The sequence below is a fragment of the Meleagris gallopavo genome, chromosome 19 (assembly GCF_000146605.3).
Source record: "Meleagris gallopavo isolate NT-WF06-2002-E0010 breed Aviagen turkey brand Nicholas breeding stock chromosome 19, Turkey_5.1, whole genome shotgun sequence".
NCBI classification, from domain to species: domain Eukaryota; kingdom Metazoa; phylum Chordata; class Aves; order Galliformes; family Phasianidae; genus Meleagris; species Meleagris gallopavo.
In genome coordinates this window covers 2084705-2104508 of record NC_015029.2, presented here as the reverse complement: position 1 = coordinate 2104508, position 19804 = coordinate 2084705, and the positions used below count along the sequence as shown (strand labels likewise).

The 19804-nt window shown below is 45.2% G+C and overlaps 1 protein-coding gene across 9 annotated transcripts in view; it reads right to left on the bottom strand.

Annotated features, from left to right (window-relative positions):
• The window catches only part of CACNA1B (calcium voltage-gated channel subunit alpha1 B), a 259792-nt gene that overhangs the window by 128917 nt on the left and 111071 nt on the right, over window positions 1-19804 (bottom strand). For all 9 annotated transcript variants that reach the window (XM_010720794.2, XM_031556155.1, XM_031556154.1 and 6 more), the window contains one exon: window positions 10358-10461. In XM_010720794.2, coding sequence (XP_010719096.1) covers window positions 10358-10461 — 104 coding nt within the window. The remainder of the gene's footprint in view (window positions 1-10357; window positions 10462-19804) is intronic.

Genomic DNA, 19804 nt, shown 5'->3' with positions numbered 1-19804 from the left:
CTTTCAGCACTGCCTGGATGGGCGTTAGGAGGTGGAGAGCTGGAAAGGTTGGCACTCCTACACACCGCACAGCATCAGGAGACACTGCTTAGGATGAAGATAAGATCTGCCTGGATAGATGACTACAGTGCATTTTAGTTAAAACATGACAGTTGCGAATAACTGATCCTACAGAGACAGCTGGAGTAGACATCAACGTAAGGGCATTCATCATGGAAACCATATGCCATCCCAGTCAAGCTCAATGTGTCACATTTTTCTTCTCGAGAATGGTTGGTGCTTAAAGTCACCGGGAAAATGAATGATTGTTACTTGTCACATTGTTGGGAGGAAGAGTGAAATAAATCATGGTGTAAATATGCACTGGAATGGCCACTTCAGGGAAACTCCAGAGTTTCCCAGTCACAAGAGAGACAAGGTCAACTCATGAGTAACCATCAGGGTCTATAAAAATATTATACTCCAATGACATTCTTACAATTAATTTATCCATGCCAGTCTTAAGTGCAAAGCACCGTCACATCAATTGAAAAGGAAAACAAACAAAAATCCTGATCTACATCCTCTGTTCAATTTTCCCATACAACAGCTGAACTGGAGTACTGTGCAACAGGCTGCCTGGTCTTGGGTTTTGTGGCATGCACCCAGGCTTGCTGCAAGACTAATCACATAATTCAACATCTGTAATTCATGCTTTCCCAGTAGAAAGAAGACAGAAAAGCTTCCCACTCAAAAGAGAGAGGTAGAGAGACGATGCAGCATTGCTGTCATTGCTAGCTCTAATAGTGGTGGTGATTAGCGATTCACGATAATGACATAGGTAATTAGCTCCTCATTCAGAACAGTACCACTGAGCTACACATTATCTCATGAAAACTCATCTCTTATGCTGAGAGAAAAGCCTTCCTCTGATGAATCTAAAGCACTGTTCAGAGCTAGCAAAAAAAGGAGCACAAATCTCAGGAGGACTTCAACAAGAATTCCCAGAAAGGAGTTTAAAAAGTCATCAGAATTTTATGTCTAGAACAACAAAAGAAAGAGTTTAAGAACCAGCTTCATCTCTAGTCCAAGTATTTCAAAGGAATGAGCAAAACTGAGGCAGCGGGGGACGCGAGCCCCTCAGAACTGCCAGAGAAATTCAAATGGGTGATTTGCTAGCTAAGGAACTAGCCAGGCCTACAGATGTTTGATTGCCTGAGTCACTCACTGGCCAAAGTGAATTCTCCAGGTGGAGAAAGAAAATTGGCCAAGACCGAAGGCTTAATTTGTGAGCTTTGTTACTTGAACATGGAACAATGCCCAAGAACAGACTTGTTATTTGACAGCAGCCTGTTAAACAGCCCACATCACTCAGGAGCAGTGAAGGACGGGCTGGAGACAGCTGATGGAATACACCAACTCCTCTGGCTGCTCGACATGCAAGTTGGAGGAGCATCACTGTAGGAGACACAAGCCAGAGGAGCAGCAGTTCCACAAACTCACTTGTTTTGTGCCACTCAAGGACTATCTGGATGGGGAGAGACCACGGAAAGAACCTCAAAAAAAGATTCAGTTATCTACCTAACTGCCTGTAAACCTTCAACAAGAACAATGCTGAACTAAACTTCTATAGGATGCTACAGTAGGAACCCAGAGATGCACTTGCAGGACAGCTGACAAATGAACATGCTGGCTGATAAAATTTGTAAGATGGACATGAAACTACCTGCATTTCTTTTTTCAGTTAAACCAGATTTCTTGTGCTTCTCAGCCTCATGGGCTGTACTTGACTCACCAGATCCTCCAGAGCCCTAGGATAACCTCCAAGCACAAGGGAAGAGAGAATCTACATGCAAGCAGAAACACTTAATGGGGTTTTAAGGGTGGATGTCCACTTCCTACCATTTGTTCTGGTTAATCAACTGTGGGACAGAACTTCAATTAATTTTTAGTTTCATTCTCAGGTCTTTGTGATGAAGGGGTTTGCCATCTTCTCCCAATCCAACCAAACCCCTACTTTGGTTCGATAGGACAAGAGGTAACGGCTGAAAGTTGCAACAGGGGAGGTTTGCATTGGATATTAGGAAAAATTTCTTCTCAGAAAGGGTGGTGAGGTATTGGAACATGCTGCCTAGGGATGTGGTGGAATCACCATCTCTGTAAGTTTTCAAGAAAAATAGATATGTTACACTGAGCAGCATGACTTAGTGGTATGGTGGAGATGGGCTGATGGTTGGATTTGATCTTAGTGGCCTTTTCAACCTTAACAATTCTTTGATTCTACTGCTTGGGTGAAGCTTGTTATGACAGCATGGCGGGCATATTCCTGCTGAGTCCCCTCCTTCTGCTCCTGCCATCCTGCAGTACTGCAAGGCTCCTGTGATTGAATTTCCTGCCTCACCCACACAGTCCTGCGAAGCCCCTTGCAACTTGATTCAGCAGGGCCTGATCTGGTTAAAAACCCCAGCATTTCATTCACTAACCACATCAGCACCCAAGTGTCTACAGAAAAGTAGATTCTCGCTCCAGGGAACGAATTTGTTCTGCAGGTTCATATCTCTGTCTTTTGTCTTTCTGAAGAACAGTAAATCCTTTATAAGTGGAAGTCTCTACTGGATGCAGGAGAAAAAAAAAAAAACCAACACCTTTATGACTGTAACTGCTTATACAACAAAGGACACAAAGCCTTGGCAGTGCTAAACATTTATCTCACCTACTGCAAACCTGTACATCGAGAGACAAAGACATAGAGGGAGGCCTGGAAGAAAGGGAGCACACGGAGAGCCAGCAGGAGCAAGATGGACACTGGGGCTGAATTGCTTATGGCAGCACACAGGAGGTCAGGAGTCAGGGGGGGACGATGGCAGGGAGAAGAGAGCTCAGTGTTCCCTTCAGTGCAATCACTGAGGTGGGTGCCAGTATGTTAAAAAAAAAAGAGGTGGAGAGTAGAATGGGTAGAACTGAGGTTTCTTAGTGCTGAAGACAATAAAATTGTAAGGACTCTCACTCTGTCCCATCAGATGCATGAAATCTCAAACACACCCATTGTTACCTGTTTCTATTTCACTTGGGGCTACAACCAATGAAGATGACCTTGGGAACATTTTGAGGGGGAATACCTGTCTCCCCCCAGTATACAGATCTACCTGATTGAACTGGTTCATCCATCCAAACATCCCCCACTTAGGGATGAGGACTGGCTCAATCAATCCTGCATGGCCAGAGCTGCTGCTACTTCCTCCTCATTGTTCTGAAGAGGAGGACAAAATATCTTCCCTCAACCAGCTGATAAAGGATGAAAGTATCATGGTGAGATTGATCTCTCAGCACTGAGCTAGGCTTCACAGTCACTTTTATCATTGAACACAGAGGAAAATGCTTCAATTGTAAGCCAGGTGTGGGATACATCTTGTATTTCTAGAAAGAAAAGTGCAGAGGTGAAGCCTTCAATACATCTTCCTTCCTTTTATCATTACATCCAGCTTATGCCAGTTTCACTTTGATTCCACCTATCCTGATTTGAAGTGCTGTGAATGCAAAAGTTGGGCAAACCCGGCCCCACCAGGCAACAGTGGGTGTTGGGGGGACATGGACACATCGTTTATCAACAGACAGTATCAGCTCAGTGCATGTGATGGATGAACAAGTGGCTCAAGCCTCCAGCTCAGTCAAAGCAGGCCCCAGGCAATTCAAATTTTGGTCTCTACTGTGTCTTTCCTATCTTACAGGCTTTAATTTCCATTGCAGCAAAACAGAAGGACAAGTGAACATAGAAACAGAATCATTTAACTTGGAAAAGATCTTTGAGATCATCAAGTCCAAACATCAACCCCACCTAAAGGAGGCAGCTCTGGGTAATCAAAAAGCAGTTTTGTGCCCCATTAACATGCTTTAGAGTGGAGAAAAGAGGGTTTGTACACTACAAAGGATGGTTTGATATGAGGCTTTGAACCTTTCAAAGTGGGGCTTTGCACTATCCAGTTTGGGGGCTGGACTCTGAAGTGATGCTTTGATTCCTCAAAACGAGAGTTTGATTCCCAAAAGAGACTTTGGGACCTATATATCAGGCTTTGCCTCTTGGCATGTAGCTTTGGGCATGGGAAAGGAGGCTCTGAGCACTAAAACAAGGCTTTGGGCCCTCACGAGGGGGATGGGAGGGGTGGCCATTAAAGGAGATTTGGGGCCCTAAAATGAGGCCTTGGCCCTTAGAATGAAGTTCGAACACTAAAAAGGAAGGATTTGCCCTGTCAGAGAAGACCATGGACCCCCAAGAGGAGGATTTCTACCCTAAAAATAATGCCCTTGGGCTCTAAAATAAGACTCTGAGCCTAAAAAATTATGCTGCAGGTGATAAAACAATGGCTTTAGAGTCCAAATATAGGCTCTGGTCCCTGAAAATAAGGGCTTGGTGCTTAATGATGAAGCCGTGTCCTGTAAAATAGAGTCATAAAACATCCTGAGTTGGAACGGACCCCCAAGCGACCAGCAAGATCATCTAGTCTAACCATCAACCCATTTGTCCTGTCATTCTCATCCCTTTTAAACACAGGTTGGAGAAGGAATAAACTATGAGAAAGCAGGCAGGTCCATATCTTTTAAGGATAGCTCTTCTAGAGTAAATAGTTAACAGCTGCCAAAGTCAGATCGCAGCAGGTAACAGCAGACTTGGAACAAATTTTCAGGGAAAATGAACGATTGTCTCTGTAATGAGATAGAAGGAGGACAGAAGAACACTTTGCCATTATGACAAATTAATCAGCTTCATTCTCCTCCAGCCTCTGCGCATCTTGCAGGCTGAAGTTTTACGATCTCAATCTGGCAAAATTCCTCAGGCTGGGAAAACATGTCACGAAACCCAGCAGAGCAAGTTCAACGGGGTCCAAATAAGGCTGTGCTTCTTCCCCTCGAGCTGCTCCAACAGCCACAAGGTCTCAGCAACCCCAGGCACTGCTGTCAGATGTGGAAGCAGATGTCCCCTAGGGAGACCTGAACACAAGACAGTGTTCAACACCACTGCCCCCAGAGCATCATCTCATTGCAGACTGCTCAGAACAGTGGGCAGCAAGGAAGAGTGAAAGCACCATTTACCTGACCCTCGTTTCACCTGCAAGGTGCCTGCACGGTCGGTGGCCGTGTCCCTTGCCAGGCTCCTGCTGTTACAAAGATGCTACAACCATTGACAACATCTCCCTGCCGTTCTTACAGCAGGTGGTCTCATACAACACGAGGCCATTGTTGCACAGATCAGAGCAAGTCTGAACAACATGAAGGCACTACTTCAGCTGGGAAAATGCAAACTGGCAAAGTGTGCCACTCCACACTTTGAACATGGCAGCCAGATGAGTAAACCTCAGGAAAGATCATCACTCTTTATTGGCCTGGAAACACCTCAGGCTTCACCATAAATATTTGAGGATGTGACAAGCAGCATTTTTCACGCTCGCAAGGCACGGATTCAGTATTCCAACGCATCATCATCCCCAGCAGGCTGCCCTCTCCCAACAGTGCTCCCACCGTCTCATCACCCACATCACTCCCCACTGCTGTGGGAAACAGTGCCAGAAAGCACTTAGACTTGAAATAAATCAAATTGTTTCCATCACAGCATCCCATGATAACATTTATCCTCTTTGCATTGTGTAATCCAAAGCGTCAAAACAGTAACAAATGCATTGCCCAGAATCATTCAGCTCATTGCCAGGTAAAATTAATGTCCAATTCAACCCAAGCAGTAGGAAACTCAGTAATCCCTTCAGCCCATATCTGGGCTGAGAGGGAACAGCATCAGGATGAAAAAAAACAGCTTTTCAGTCACTGCAAAGAAAGGGAAACCACTGGGTAGATAATGGTGCTTATGGAGATGGATGGGAAGAGCCACCAGATGCCTACTAGTATCCTGATAGTAAGAAATCAGTGCAAAGGCATACAAATGAATGAGCATTGGTCAGGACTTCCCTACTTCAAGGGAGATTTTATTTTCTCCTCACTGGAAACCACAGAGCCACGTGTAGAGTTCAATAAAAAAAAATTCAGGATCATCACAGAGCATTTCCAAGTTAGAATCAAAGATAGCAAACAACTTTGTGATTTGGGGAAAAGTAAAAGGTGTCTAAGGTCAAATCTTGCTAGAATCATAGAATCATTCAGGTTGGAAAAGACCTCTCAGAAAAGACCAAGTCCAACCCCAACACACCCCCACCATGCCCACTGACCCTCAGTGCCACATCTCCATGGTTCTGGAACATCTCCAGGGATGGTGATTCCACCACCACCTCCTGGGCTCTCCATGTCCCACACAGCTCCAGCCTTCCCACAGATCACCCATAGCATTCATCAAATGCTGCCCCAGAAAAAGTTGACCTCGTTTCTCCTGCTCCAAGTACAGAGGAAAAGTCCCAACAAGGAACACAAAGCTGTATTACCTCTACAACACTGCAAGCTAGATGCTGCGCTCCTGCTGGAGCCCCACATCTTTTGTAAGCAAGACAGAAGGATTGTAGGAGTTGTTTGAGCTGCAGTTCACTTGTATTTATGTGTGACCAGCACAATACACTGGGAAAACTGTACATCCTTCCATGTCCATAGGTTGAGAAAAGCACACTCATGCTCATGACCCAAAACCTGGCCGGGGGGGAAATAGCTACCAATTTCCCAATTTCCCAAGGCAGATATCCATCTTAAGGACTGTGGTGAGCAGGCATGACATCCACCTCAACACATCCTGTAAAGATATAGGAGAACCCAGCACTCCCATTGCACCATCAGAAAAATAATGCTCCCAAAAACATTGCACCCCCTATCCTAGGACTACTGGGGATATCTCAGTATTTGGTGGCACAAGGAAAGCCAAGCTGTGCCAGCAGTAGCTACAGAGCTTTCATCAGCAATAGGAAAGGAATAGAAGGCAGAGAGCATCTTTTAGGGAGGGTGCTTAAATATTAGCTGCTGACAAGAGCACCAGCAGGGCTTTGATCAGCATGCTGGAGGAGGACACTCTGTACAGCAGAAAGAGTCTCATTTAATCTAAATGATAACGTCCACATGCTTTTAATTACCTCTTTAGCCATGTACTCAGAGGATTTTGACATCTCATCTGTGGCCTGAGATTTGGGGTTATTTTTATACCAAGTTTTTACTAAGACTTACATATTTCCAATCTCTCTGGCACTTCCCTGTCTTTGCATTTATTATAATTCCAGAAGCAGCAACAGAGGGGAAAGGTTGTTTGCTCTTTACTTTAAAACAGGTATAATCTCTCCTGTAACATTTGCATTGCAAATGTTGCCATGTTTTGCTAGCAGAGGAGGCTCAGGATCCCAACTAGGCCAATCCATCTCCACTGCTCCACAAGAGATAAACCCAGGAGCTAAGACCACCTTATGAGGTGGTGTCTGCCCATTGACCTGGGTTCATAAGCAACTACAGAAAGGCAGAAAATTCCATTAAGAGTTATGGAAAAATTCTGTATAACCTAGCGTCAGTAGGAAGCTAAATAACTTTGTTGTCATTTCAGCTTATTCGTATTGCCATATTTTAGTGTCCACATACCTATCTCAGAAATGTGCCTTCCTTATTGTCCAGTACAGAGCACAAATACATGAGAGAAAATGACTCAGAACCAAGGACAATGAAAAACACTCTGGTAAAAGACTTTTCTGTGGCTTTCCAAAGTACAGTGGCATACTGAAGATTAACTCTTTAATTCTGACAATGAATACTCATGCTCAAGCACTGGAATAGGCAGCAGAGGGAAGTGGTAAAATCACTGTCCTAGGAGGTATTCAAGAACCATGGAGACGTGGCACTGAGGGACACTGGGCATGGTGGCAATGGGTTGATGATCGGACTTGATGATCTTAGAGGTCTTTTCTAACCTTACTGATTCCATGAATACGGCAAAAAACTGAAAAATCAACAGTAACAAAGATCTCGAAAGAGCCTGTGAAACCAGTGATCTAATCTTGGCCCCCTCTTTCCACTCCACTGCTCCCTTTGTAAAGTGCAGAGAGGGAAGAGGGCAGAGCGCTGTGCCATCCAAAGGCTGTGAGGTGCTCAGATCATGAAAATAAGCAGCAAGAGAGCGAATGCTGAGATCACCTGGATTGTGGACTCTCTGTAGAAGCCCAAACCCTAAATTAAGTTTCTTTTCTAGAAAGAAGGAGGGACATTGCTGAGGGTCCCCACTGCAGGAGCCACCAGCTGACACTATTGCTGTAATAACGGGGATTGCATTACGCCCTTGGGTGAAACTCTGCCCTGTGAAAGTCAACATGCATTTACCAACAACCCCTCCTCTGTAGCTCTCCTTCAGTGATCAAAACCATGCACAGAGATTTGTGCAAAGAATAACCTCCAGCTGAAATGCGTATTTTTCTGAAGTGTTGTCTGGGGCTTTCTGATAGTAAATAAGACAACAGTCTGTGCCTTCAGAAGGTCTTTCCCTCTCTGGGCCATTCCAGTACACACAGGTTTCTTCATTTCTCAATAGCTGCAAGCCCACCAGGAGCCTGCTGAGCAATGTGGTCAACACCTGTGCTGCACGGTTTATTTTCTTCAGTATCTCCCCAGGAATTATTCTACCCAAGGACATCGAACCACGATACAGAATAAAATTTAGAAGCTTCCCTCTGCGAAGAAAATATCATTATCCTTACGACTAGCAAAGGGAAACCAAACATGCAGAACTGCCTCCTTGCTTTTCATCCCCTTCAGAAGATACACATTTATATAATATTCATATCTTGCCCCAAGCAAAAAGAGGCTTTCAGGAGAGCCAGTCCGAGGTCCCCATCTTTCAGTCACCAAACACTCTTGAAGCAGATGAAAGAATAGGAGCCTGCAGGCTTCCAGGCTTTGTTTTAAATCACAAGCATCCATTTCGGCTTATGTGGGCTGACCCCACCGTGGAACAGAAAAGATGAACTACCTAATGAACCACACTCAGCCCTGCCTCTGGTTCTTGCTTTAAATCATATGCCAAACACACACAGCCACCAAGCTCTCCTTTGCAGAGCATCTGATATGATAGGATGTCTGAGGAAATGCTTTGATTTAGTGGCTTTCACTGATCATGGCCACTATTGCTGGACCAAAGAATCAATGTGTTGGACCACTTGGCCTTCTCCATGACGTCGTCTTGTTAGACAGCACACATATCCTCATCCTGAAACAGAACTGCCTTGCTGCTTCCTACTCCTCACCTCAGCTCATGCACTGAGGATGAGGATCTCTAACAAAATACTAAACTTAAGCACGAATCTATTCTTTGGAAAATGATTTTCTTTCTCTAGTAACTTAAAGAGCATACGTGCACCACCAAAAGGCATTTATCAGTTAACAGCATTAACTCTTTTCTCTCTTCCTCAGCTGCCAAGAGACAGAAATAAATCTACATCTTTACAGACCTTCATAATTGAGATCACCTGGATGAGCAAAGAAGAAATTGTGTGCAAAATGAGGTGCCACAGTCTAAGAGCTCACAAATCATTAAGATGAGTCAGATTGTTAAATGCAGATCAAATTTCCACAGACGCTGGGGGCGTTCCAGCTAGGCTTCAAACCTGGCAGCCTGATCTCCACAATGGCCAAAACCCAACAGTCGTGGCCAGCAAATGCAGAATCCTTGGCTGACCCCTGGAATTTGAGTATCATGAGACCAGGATGTTCCTAAAATCCAGACACTGGCTTAAACTGCACAAGTTTATTAAAAAAAATTTACACTGATATCTTTTAATTAGCTTTTGTTTGAGCTGCTTATTTCCCCATGCTGCACCAAATGCAGCGTGAACACTGATTTTCAAGGCAGCACAAGAGCAAGCAGCAGCAGAACAGGCCCAAGTTGGTGTAATTAGAGGGAGATCATTTAATATGTCTGGATTCAGAATCACAGAATCATATAATAGCATCATAGAATGGCCTGGGTTGCAAAGGCCCACAGTGCTCATCCAGTTCCAACCCCCTGCTGTGTGCAGGTCGCCAACCAGCAGCCCAGGCTGCCCAGAGCCACATCCAGCCTGGCCTTGAATGCCTCCAGGGATGGGGCATCCACAGCCTCCTTGGGCAACCTGTTCCAGTGCCTCACCACCCTCTGCATGAAAAACTTCCTCCTAATACCTAAACTAAATCTCCCTTGCCTCAGTTTATCATCTCAACAAAGGATTTCTTGCCAGCTCATCCTTTGACTTATAGCTCTATAGCGTTACAAAAACCAACCACAGCAAGGGAAGGGCAGGGTATGAAATGTGCAGATGGGGACAGGGTACAGCGTGATAGATCACTCATCTGCTCCTTTTTACCTACATCCTCTCCACAGTGCTAAAACCAATACATTGTTCCTTTTGGTATCCAGATAGAGATAAAGAAGCTGTCAGTGACTTACCCTGATAGGACGCCCAGCACCAAGTTGAGCATGAAGAAAGAGCCGATGATGATGAGAGGGATGAAGTAAAGCCAGTTCCAGGTATTTCCTGCAGCATCGTTTGTCTGGAAACCAAGAGAAGAGGAGAGAGACAAATAAATATTAATGAGTCTCAGAAACAAAATACCATAAATTGAAGAGCAGGAGGCACCGGTGATTCCCTTCAGATTTCCATGGGGATGTGTACCATTGACACATCAGTTAGCTATGGCAACCAGTTGCAATACAACTGCAGGTGATGCAATGAACCACTGCCTGCACCACAATTTACTGTCAGCTCCAGCATAAGGGTTCATCTCTAACTCTGGAAGGGGCCAAAATTGATCGTTGCAAATTTTAGCACCCTAACTTTGTGTACCTTCTACAGCATCCTCGTCCCTACCCACCACTCTGTGTTCCCTCACACTGAGCATCAGTGCAGTATCTCCATCTGGAGCATGGGAAGGAACCACAGCCTTCCACTAAACCAGGCTGCATGGCACTGTGCCCAGGGTCTGCACACATGGAGCAAAAGACAAGAAGTCTGCAAGAAAACGAGGCATCTTCAGAGCAACTGCAATGCCACAGCTGCTTGCTCAGCACCTTGGAATTGTCATCAAAGCTCTGTCTGAAGCTCCCTGAGTAAGCAGCAGCCCAGATTAGGGGGGGGGAAGGGTGGTTGGGTTTGTGACAGTTTCTGCATTCACCAAGCACAAGGGAGCTCTTTAAGGAGCTGCTGAAAAGTAAAATGCCACACGGCATACTGAGAAAAATGCAAATTCTGCTCTTGTGAGTGAAAAATGCAGCAATCTGAGAATGTCAGGTGGAAGGGAGGGATAAGGGGGAGAAATACAGAGTCCCAAATACATTTCTGCTGCTCCTGCCTCCTCCTGCAGTGGGCACAGAATAGCACGACCTACCCATCCAACCAGATTAGACGCAGGCAGGACTATTCCAGCTGTGTGTGCTCAACTCCATCTCAAAGTCTTTGCATAAGTAGAGTGCACCCATGACACGGGTGACCAAAGTCATCACGTTTCGTGCAGGTAGTAACACTCACAACACTGATGCAAATCAATACCTTCTGAGTTGTTTCTAATACAGCACACAAATCCTTCCTCAAGGAATCTTTTCCAGGTCAAATGAATGACAAGCCTTTCTCCAAACAGCTAACATCTACAGAAATACCCATGTGAGTTTGTCACCCAAGAGGAGCATGGACTAACCAACCCAGCCACCTACCAGCCTTGCCAAAGGCAAAACCACTGGGAGACAGAGAAACGAAAACAGGCTGGGAAAACGAGAGCAGAAAGGCAGGAAAACTCTGTTCCACCTGTTATCTCCTTACAGGGATTTTGATGCCTTTTCCAATAGTTGTCATCACAGCCCAGCCTCCATTCTCATTTTGCTGACCCTGGTGGCAGCCCTCATGTCACCCATTGCACAGCAAGGCTGGGAACTGCCATTGGCCAGGCAAAGGGGGCTGAAACCCAAAAGGAAGAGCTGGAAGAAGGGAACAGATGGAAGAAGAGAAACCACATAAACATGCAAAGAGAGTGCAGCAGGTTCATTGCTGCCAAATGATCGTTTATCATTTATTTATTCATTTGAAGCCCAAACTTGGCGACAGATCCACAATTCCATGCCACGATCAAAGCCCTTAAAATGAAATGTGCTGAAATACAGCTAATTAACCACCCTGCTCCGAGCTCCTGCTAGACTGCCTGATGCTCAGGGCAGGGCAGAGCCTTGCTCTGTCACTTCTCTCTCATGTAGTGATTCAGAACAACCCAGAGGACAAAACATCAGCAAAAAGGTGAGCAGAAATCTCCTCCCATGAAAGCAGAGCCTTCACAGACATGCCGTGTCTTTCTCAGTGCTGCTAAACACACTTGAACCCAAGCAGAGCTTATGGCAGCAGCTCTGCCACGGTGAGATGCTTCAGTGAATGAAACCTGGGAGCTGACAGGAAAGCCACGCTTTTCTCCTCCAGGAAAAATCCTGCAGGCACCTCCCTGCAAACAGCAGCTGGAGCTTGGGCTGTGGCCCAGCTCCAGACTTGCTCATTAAGTAGAATGAGCCAAAAGACAAAATCAATTTTAATGTTCCAGCTGACATATTTTGCCAGAGTAATGCCTGGCTGACTGTCAGTGCCACTTGATCCTAACTGCAGGCCTAACCCAACAGGGAAGAAGTAGAAACAAAATACATGTAACGATGTGCCACAATTACATCAGGATGAAGCACCAGCTTGCAAGAGGGCTCCCTTGTTGCTCACCCACTGCTTTCACCAGCAGCACCTCAATAGTGCCCAAAGCAAAGTGAAGCCTTGCTGCAGGAGTGCCCTGGGCACAGGCATGAACAGCTCATGTCCATTAAGCTTGGCAGCATCCAATTCCTGAAGGAGATGTGCTGCACGGTGGGAAACTGAGGCACTGGAATGCTAAGGGACAGTGCAGGGTCATGGTAGAAAAAGGGACACGGAGATCTGTTCCTCAGGCACCTGAAGCCTCTAAAAACAGTCCAGCCACTCAAGTGCTCTTCCCAATGAGCCCAGCAGTCACAGCTTCCTGTGCCCAACCTCTGCTCATCTGCAAGCTGCTTCTCACCCAGAATGAGCAGCCATATGTACCCTCACAGATGTTTCCCATCTTTCACTTCTCTGTTTTCTACAAGCCTGACCTAAACCCACCCCTGCAATTCTCTAAGCTCCTCCATGTGACTCTGCTGCATTGGCCACCCCAGAGCCCAAAGCTCAACTGGAGAGCCCATGTCACAGCTGGGTGCCAAAGGACAACCTCGGCGTTAATCTGGAAGCTTTCTTCTCCCTGTCATGCAGCAGCAAGCAGACTGACAGCATCCTCAAGCAGCCACCCCACCTCTCAGCAAAGATCAGTGGATGAACACTGTCATCTGTAACAAACGCAGGAGCTAAAAGATTTCTGTCAAGCAGGGAGATTAATGCCCTGAGTGCCAATAAATCCAAGAGAACAGAGTGTACTCCAGCCAAGCACGAGGTGCTTCCCACAGCCAGGCCTCATGCAACCTGTCTGACAGCAGGGGAAGGCCAGCAGTAATACAGACAATTGGGCCACTGCCTCTTTATGCTAACAAGATGGCAGCTGTGTCTAACTATTAATTCATTTAAGGGTATGATTTGAGATAATCACTCCTGCTTGCAATGGGCTGTCGAGAGCAGAAATGCACTTCTATTACCTTTTGCCTTCCTTTTTGCAGTCATGGCCATAACCCTGCCTCCCAGGACATACACAGAGGCAAAACCCCAAGATGAGTTTTTCACGACTCTGGAGCTCCTTGCCATTGCAGCAGCTCTACCCCAGCCAGCCCCATCCCATCCCCATGCACAGGGACTTCCCCAGCCAACAAATGCCAGCAGAGCTTTGCTCAGCCATCACTTTCCCAGCTCATCCCAGCAGTTAGTGCTCTGGGGACCCTAATTCTGGCTCCGTGCTCCCCATGTTACAGGCTGCCTAAGGAGGTGGTGGAATCTCCATCCTTGGAGGTGTTCAAGAAAAGAGTGGATGTGGCACTGAGGAACATGGTTTGGTAAGCATGGTGGGGGTGAGGTGATGGTTGGACTAGATTATCTTTGTAGTATTTTCCAACCTTAACGATTCTATGATTTTATGGCTGGGGCATAAGGACTCACAGCCCTCCAGGCTAACCCTGACTTCAGACAGGGCTGATCAAAGGGAATAAATGCTGAATTTGGTAGGAGAAGAAGCCCTCCATAGCACATTCTTGCCAGTAATGCTCCCACCAGAATTGGGAAAACTGTCATAGCCTCTGCAGAAAGAGATCCAAAGCACCAAGGAAGGGAAGCCTGTGCTTTTTCACTAGGATTGCTGAAAGTCATAGAATCATTAAGGTTGGAAAAGACCTCTGAGATCATGAAGTCCAACCATAAACTAATTTCCACCATGCCCCTCATCAATGCCACATCTCCACAGATCTGGAACACCTCCAGGGACAGTGACTCCACCACTCCCTGAGCAGCCTGTTCCAGTTTCTTACCACTCTTCTGAAGAAGAAATGTTTCCTAATACCCAACCTGAATCTTCCCTGGAGCAACTTAAGGCCATTGCCTCTCATTCTATCAGTATTAACTGGGAGCAGAGGACAAATCCACCTCACCACAACCTCCTTTCAGGCAGTTGGAGAGAGCAATAATGTCTTCCCTGAGCCTCCTCTTATCCAGACTGATCCATCCCAGTTCTTTCAGTTGTTCCTCATAAGCTTGTGAGCCAGACCTTTCACTGTTCTTCTTTGGGCATGCTCCAGAGTTTGAATCAGTGTTGGGTTCCTGGTTCTGGAATCCCAACAAACATGATGTGAAATTTGGTTTACACACAGCCTTGGGAGCAGGGGAGCTCCTGCCTCTGTTCAGCAGATGGCAAACCTGAGGCTTCAGGAGATTTACAGACAGAAAATTACAGCAAGTCAAACAAAGAACAATCCCCCAAATCTCTCTAAGCAGACAGCACAGCTGCCCACACATTCCCACACTCCTCCAGCTACATTACAGAACACATCTATATTCTGAAACACAGGACTTAAGTCTGTATTTCACTTAGGAGATAACTGGGGGATTCCCACACATCTGGGCATGTGTTACATCTACCAAGAGCCAGCAAAGTGAACATGAAGCCATGGTCTGGGTGAATCTAAGGGCTGAGGGATGTGCAGTCTGGAGCTGGTGCAAGCGAAAGAGCTGCCACCACCCTGCACTGCCCACAGCCCTTTTAAATACCAGTAGAAGAGGAAAACATCTGTCTTTTCTAAACAGGGCCCCATTCTGCTACCTACACCTTTCTTTTCTCAGCCACTTTAGAAAGGAACTGCAACCTGGAGGCAATTTTCTCATCTCTCCAAGGAAGACAATCTTTGTCCATCTCTCAGCATACTGTTGATGTGAAAGACAAGCGATTAATGGACCAGCATAGAAACCTTTGGAAAAGTTTCCAAAGCAGGGTTCAATAAAGAAGAGATCTAATTTGACAGATACAGCCCAAGCTGAAACAGACCTCTATGTTTCCTACTATGATTTTAATCAAAATGTAAAGTATGTCTAGAGTTCACTCACTTTAATTCAACCAATGGCAGACCGTGGCTTATTTGGGGCAATTAAAGTGCAATCTTCCCTTAGATAAGTGCTTTTGCTTTGGGGGAAACTCTCGGCTGTCTTTGAGAGATGAACTTTATTTACCTTTTATCTGATTTCTCACAGTCCTCTCCTTTCCTGTTAATTAGCAACACCATTTATGTTTGATTCATTTCTGCCTGTTTCCTGTCTTAGGATTAGGCAAACGTGGAAATTACCAGCAAAACCACAGCAACGAAAAGCACTCACAGTAAGCACAAGGAGACCTGCTCTGTCCAGCACGTTTTCTCCATGCACCAAATTCCTCCTGCTGAGCTCTTTTTATCAGAGAAAGACCTTGCACAAGACACTATAAGGGCAGCAAACGCAAATTTGCTGAGAAGGCCTTCTCAGCTCAGCTTGGGATTTAATGACTGATCTACTCACAAAATCATCACAGACTCAAATGAAGTTTAATCTAGACATTTCTCTGGTATGCTGCATGGTCCACATTGTATCCCAAAGCACTAATCTTCAATTACAGAAAGTAACAAGTCCTCTCACAGATGGACAATGAGTTATATAAGTTTCATACAAACTTAATAGGTCCAAGCTCAAATCTAACTGTCATCTGAAGTCCTTAAAGGCATATTGATGGCCAAGCATAAGCTTTGCCCATCCAGTGCAAGAAGGTCTGCATCCAAGTCTGGATTCCATTCTGCTGAAATTCCTACAGAAAACACATCTGCCCTAAATCCACCCTAAAATAACATCTCAAATCTAAAGCCTAGCAGGACATCTGATATTGTATTCCATCTTTTATTTTCAACAAAGATGATTACAAAATGGAACTGAAAAGATTTGTACAAGCCTTTTACAGTACTGCAACCCTCAGAAATAAGAGTTTTCACCCAGAAACATCACCACATCCTGCACTGGGGAAGCCTATCCTTGGGGTTACAGCATGTGAAACAGAGTCACAGGCATGCGAGAGGAGAGCTGCTCACAGATTTCCCAGTAGATCACTATAAGAACCAGTGAGATAAGTCCTATCTCTCAAGTCCTGACCTCACATTCTGGTTTATCATATGAAATATTAGAATCTGCAAAATAGCTGCGTTCTAATTTTTTTTTTTTTTAAGATTATTTCTTTCCTTTTTTTTTTGTCAGTCACAGCTTAAATAAAAACCTTGGCACAAAGTCAGTCCAATAACTTTGGTTACTGACTTTCAGATGTTACAGTCCATTTGCAGAGAGCATCTGGTATTGAGCTCTGCAGGAACACGACAGCCAGGGATGGGGAACTGCTGGCGATTGACCCTTCCAAGCAAAATTAAATTGGCAGAGAGATGCACTTCCAATTGATGCTCAGGGGTTGTATGACCCACAGGAAGCAGATGACAGAGCACCTGCCTGGTGTGCTTGTCTGTGTGAAGGAGAAAAGCAGGATGGGTTGGTTAATGGCATTAGTGGTCAGCCCGAATCGCATCCCTGCATGCACTGAGGCAGAGTTGGATTGGGAGTCAGATGGTCCCCTTGAGCATCTCTCCATTTGGGAACAGTGGGTTTAGGTCCATTCAGGTGCTCTAAGGTCCAGAAGTGATTCAAATGGAAGAGCCCCAGTCCAGCAAGATGCAGGGAAATTTGGAGCCACGCACCAGCACCAACTACATCTCGTCATTTTGTCTGCTTACACATGTTCTAAGGCTAACTCCTGAGCTGGAGGTCTCCACGCATGTCCAGGTAAGGACAAGAACTCAGGAATCCCAGAGGTCCACCCAAGGTCCAACTAACAGCAAACGATTCGGACAATCTCTTCCTTAACACATCGTATTTGTGCCTTCTGTGCCTTCATGGTAATTCCCAAATGGATTTTGGACTTTGTGGCAGAGTACTTTCTGGAGGCTCTTTGGGATGTGACAGCACTTGTCTTGGAGCCCAGCAGTTGAAAGAAAAGCATTCTGAGAGCCCGCTGGCCTTCCACACTGCTTTTTACATTGGCTAAAAAGCATCCAAATCCTGAACACAACTTCTGCTCAAAGTGAGCTGTCTGGGAAGAGGTTCTCTACACCCCTGGCCCATTTATACCCAAATTGATGTTTCTGAGAAGATCCTCTCTCATCACAGAAGACCTCTGAGTTACTGCACTCCAACTTTTTACCTTCAGGATATGAGTCAGCCTGCTTCACCAATGTTAGAAAATAACAATCCACCTCGTTCAAAGCTTACTGCTACTGCCTGGATCCACCCTGTGACCAAGAAGGCAACAGAAAAAAATATCCACAAATCTTTTGAGTCTCCTAACACTAAAATCTGTGGTGTTCTGAAACAATGTTAATCCTTCTGCCCCCAAAAGGAGCATCCAACACCTCAGTCACTGGATATTTAGAGGAGCAGAATACAGAGTTATTCAACTACTGGGATCAACTCAAAAAGCAAAAGATGACTGTTGGTAAAATCCTTGATGCTGGCAGCATTTAAATTGTCCTAGGATATTGCTAGCTGCGGACGAGCGTGTTCTAAGTACGGTTGTTGCACACAGTAATAATGTTAATACAACCAAATTAAAATAGAAGCCCAAATCCTTCCCCTTGTTTCTTCCCTCTTCCAGCCTTATGCTTTCCAAAGAAGCACAGAACTAAGACAGAAAAAAGCAAAAACGCTGATGTTTTATGCCTTGATCTGCAGGCTTACGGCTCCAACAAATCAATACATAAATATGCTAACAGGACTTCTCAATAAAAAATTCATTCTGTCCCCTGATAGCGTGGACTCACTCAGCTGCTTTATTCATGAGCGTGCCCAGCGCTGTGAAAACTCTCATTCACTGTCAGAAATTACAGGCAGGTCAAGGGACTCTACCTATTTATTTTTGCTAATCTCTCCTCTTTCTTATTTTAAACAGCTTGGAACTTGAATTATGAATGTAAACTAGGCCTAAGCAACTCCTGTAGGAAACAGGAAATGTTTGTTCATGCTAAGGAAGGTCAGATCTATGATGGAGTAACCAGGAGAAAGCATTACCCAAGGATCATGCAACCAGTTACCCTGGGAACCACAGAGGGCATTTACAGCACAGACCTCATTAGGAACAACGAGCATTTTACACATGTGAGCACCTTCTCCATGGCCACAGAGCAAGTCAGCAGCACAATGATGAACAGAGCCCAAAATGTCCAAGGCTCTAACCAGAGACACCTCAAAGCAGCTCACAGGCTACTTGCAACCTCAACACTCCCTGCAACTTCTGTTTGGCCATGGGTGACAGGAAACCATTGCTGATGACCCACGGACCAACCCATGGGCTACCCAGCAGCACCACGTGGCATCTGCACCAAGCCAGACCCCTTTTATTTCAAAGCCCTCAAAAGAAACATCTAGCAAATACATGCATTTAATATTCATCATTTAAATGCCAAATTACAAGTAAAACCAAGTACTTCAGATAATTTCAACTAAGCATAACTCAGAGATGCTAATGGGCAGCCAATTCATCCAGCACAACTCCAGTTTAATCTATTATTAAAACCAGTACCGCAGTGGTCTGTTGTTGCCTTCAAGTTTCCTTTCTCTGAGCACACAGCCAAGACCTACTTTCTGGGAAGGGACAGACCTTACATTGCCAAGTGCCCCCAGAAGGTTAGCACAGAGGTTGTGGAGAGTTTGAGGAAGGGTTGCTCCTTGGAAAACAAGTGCTACTCTTGAGTTTGAAATTCTTGGAAAGTAAGAGCGCTTTGTATTTCACTCATTGCATGAAAAGACTCATGCCTAAGGCATGTTACATCCAGGGCTTCCTTGGTCTTTTTTCTTTTACTGCATAACCAACCATCAAGGCTTAAGGAACACGCTATCTTTCATCAACTAGACGAAGTTATCCCCAAATTACTCTTAAAGTTGTAAGGAGAGAGGAGTACAAACACTTGCACGTGCACACAGACACAGTTATTTATGAGCTATGGTTGCTCAAGGATACATGCAGTATTTACATCAGGGTAAATGTACATTCAGACTAAAATATGAATTTTGTTGGCCTGGTGAGTAGATGCAGAATAAACTTGTCCTCCTGCTCAGCAGCCCCCATTGCCTGTATCCCTAAGTCAGCAAGACAGAGCCTCTCACATGGACAGATTCCCAGAACACTTAACAAAGAATTCAATACTCAGTCACTTTCTGACAATGACCATGGGAAATAATGGATCGATGCCCCAAATCATTGCAGATAATGACAGTCCTAAGAATAATGCACTGGCTTGCTCATCATCTTAAATGCAGGTCTAGACTTTTCCTGAAAGAAAAAAACCTATATATTTCAAGCACTGATTTTTTTT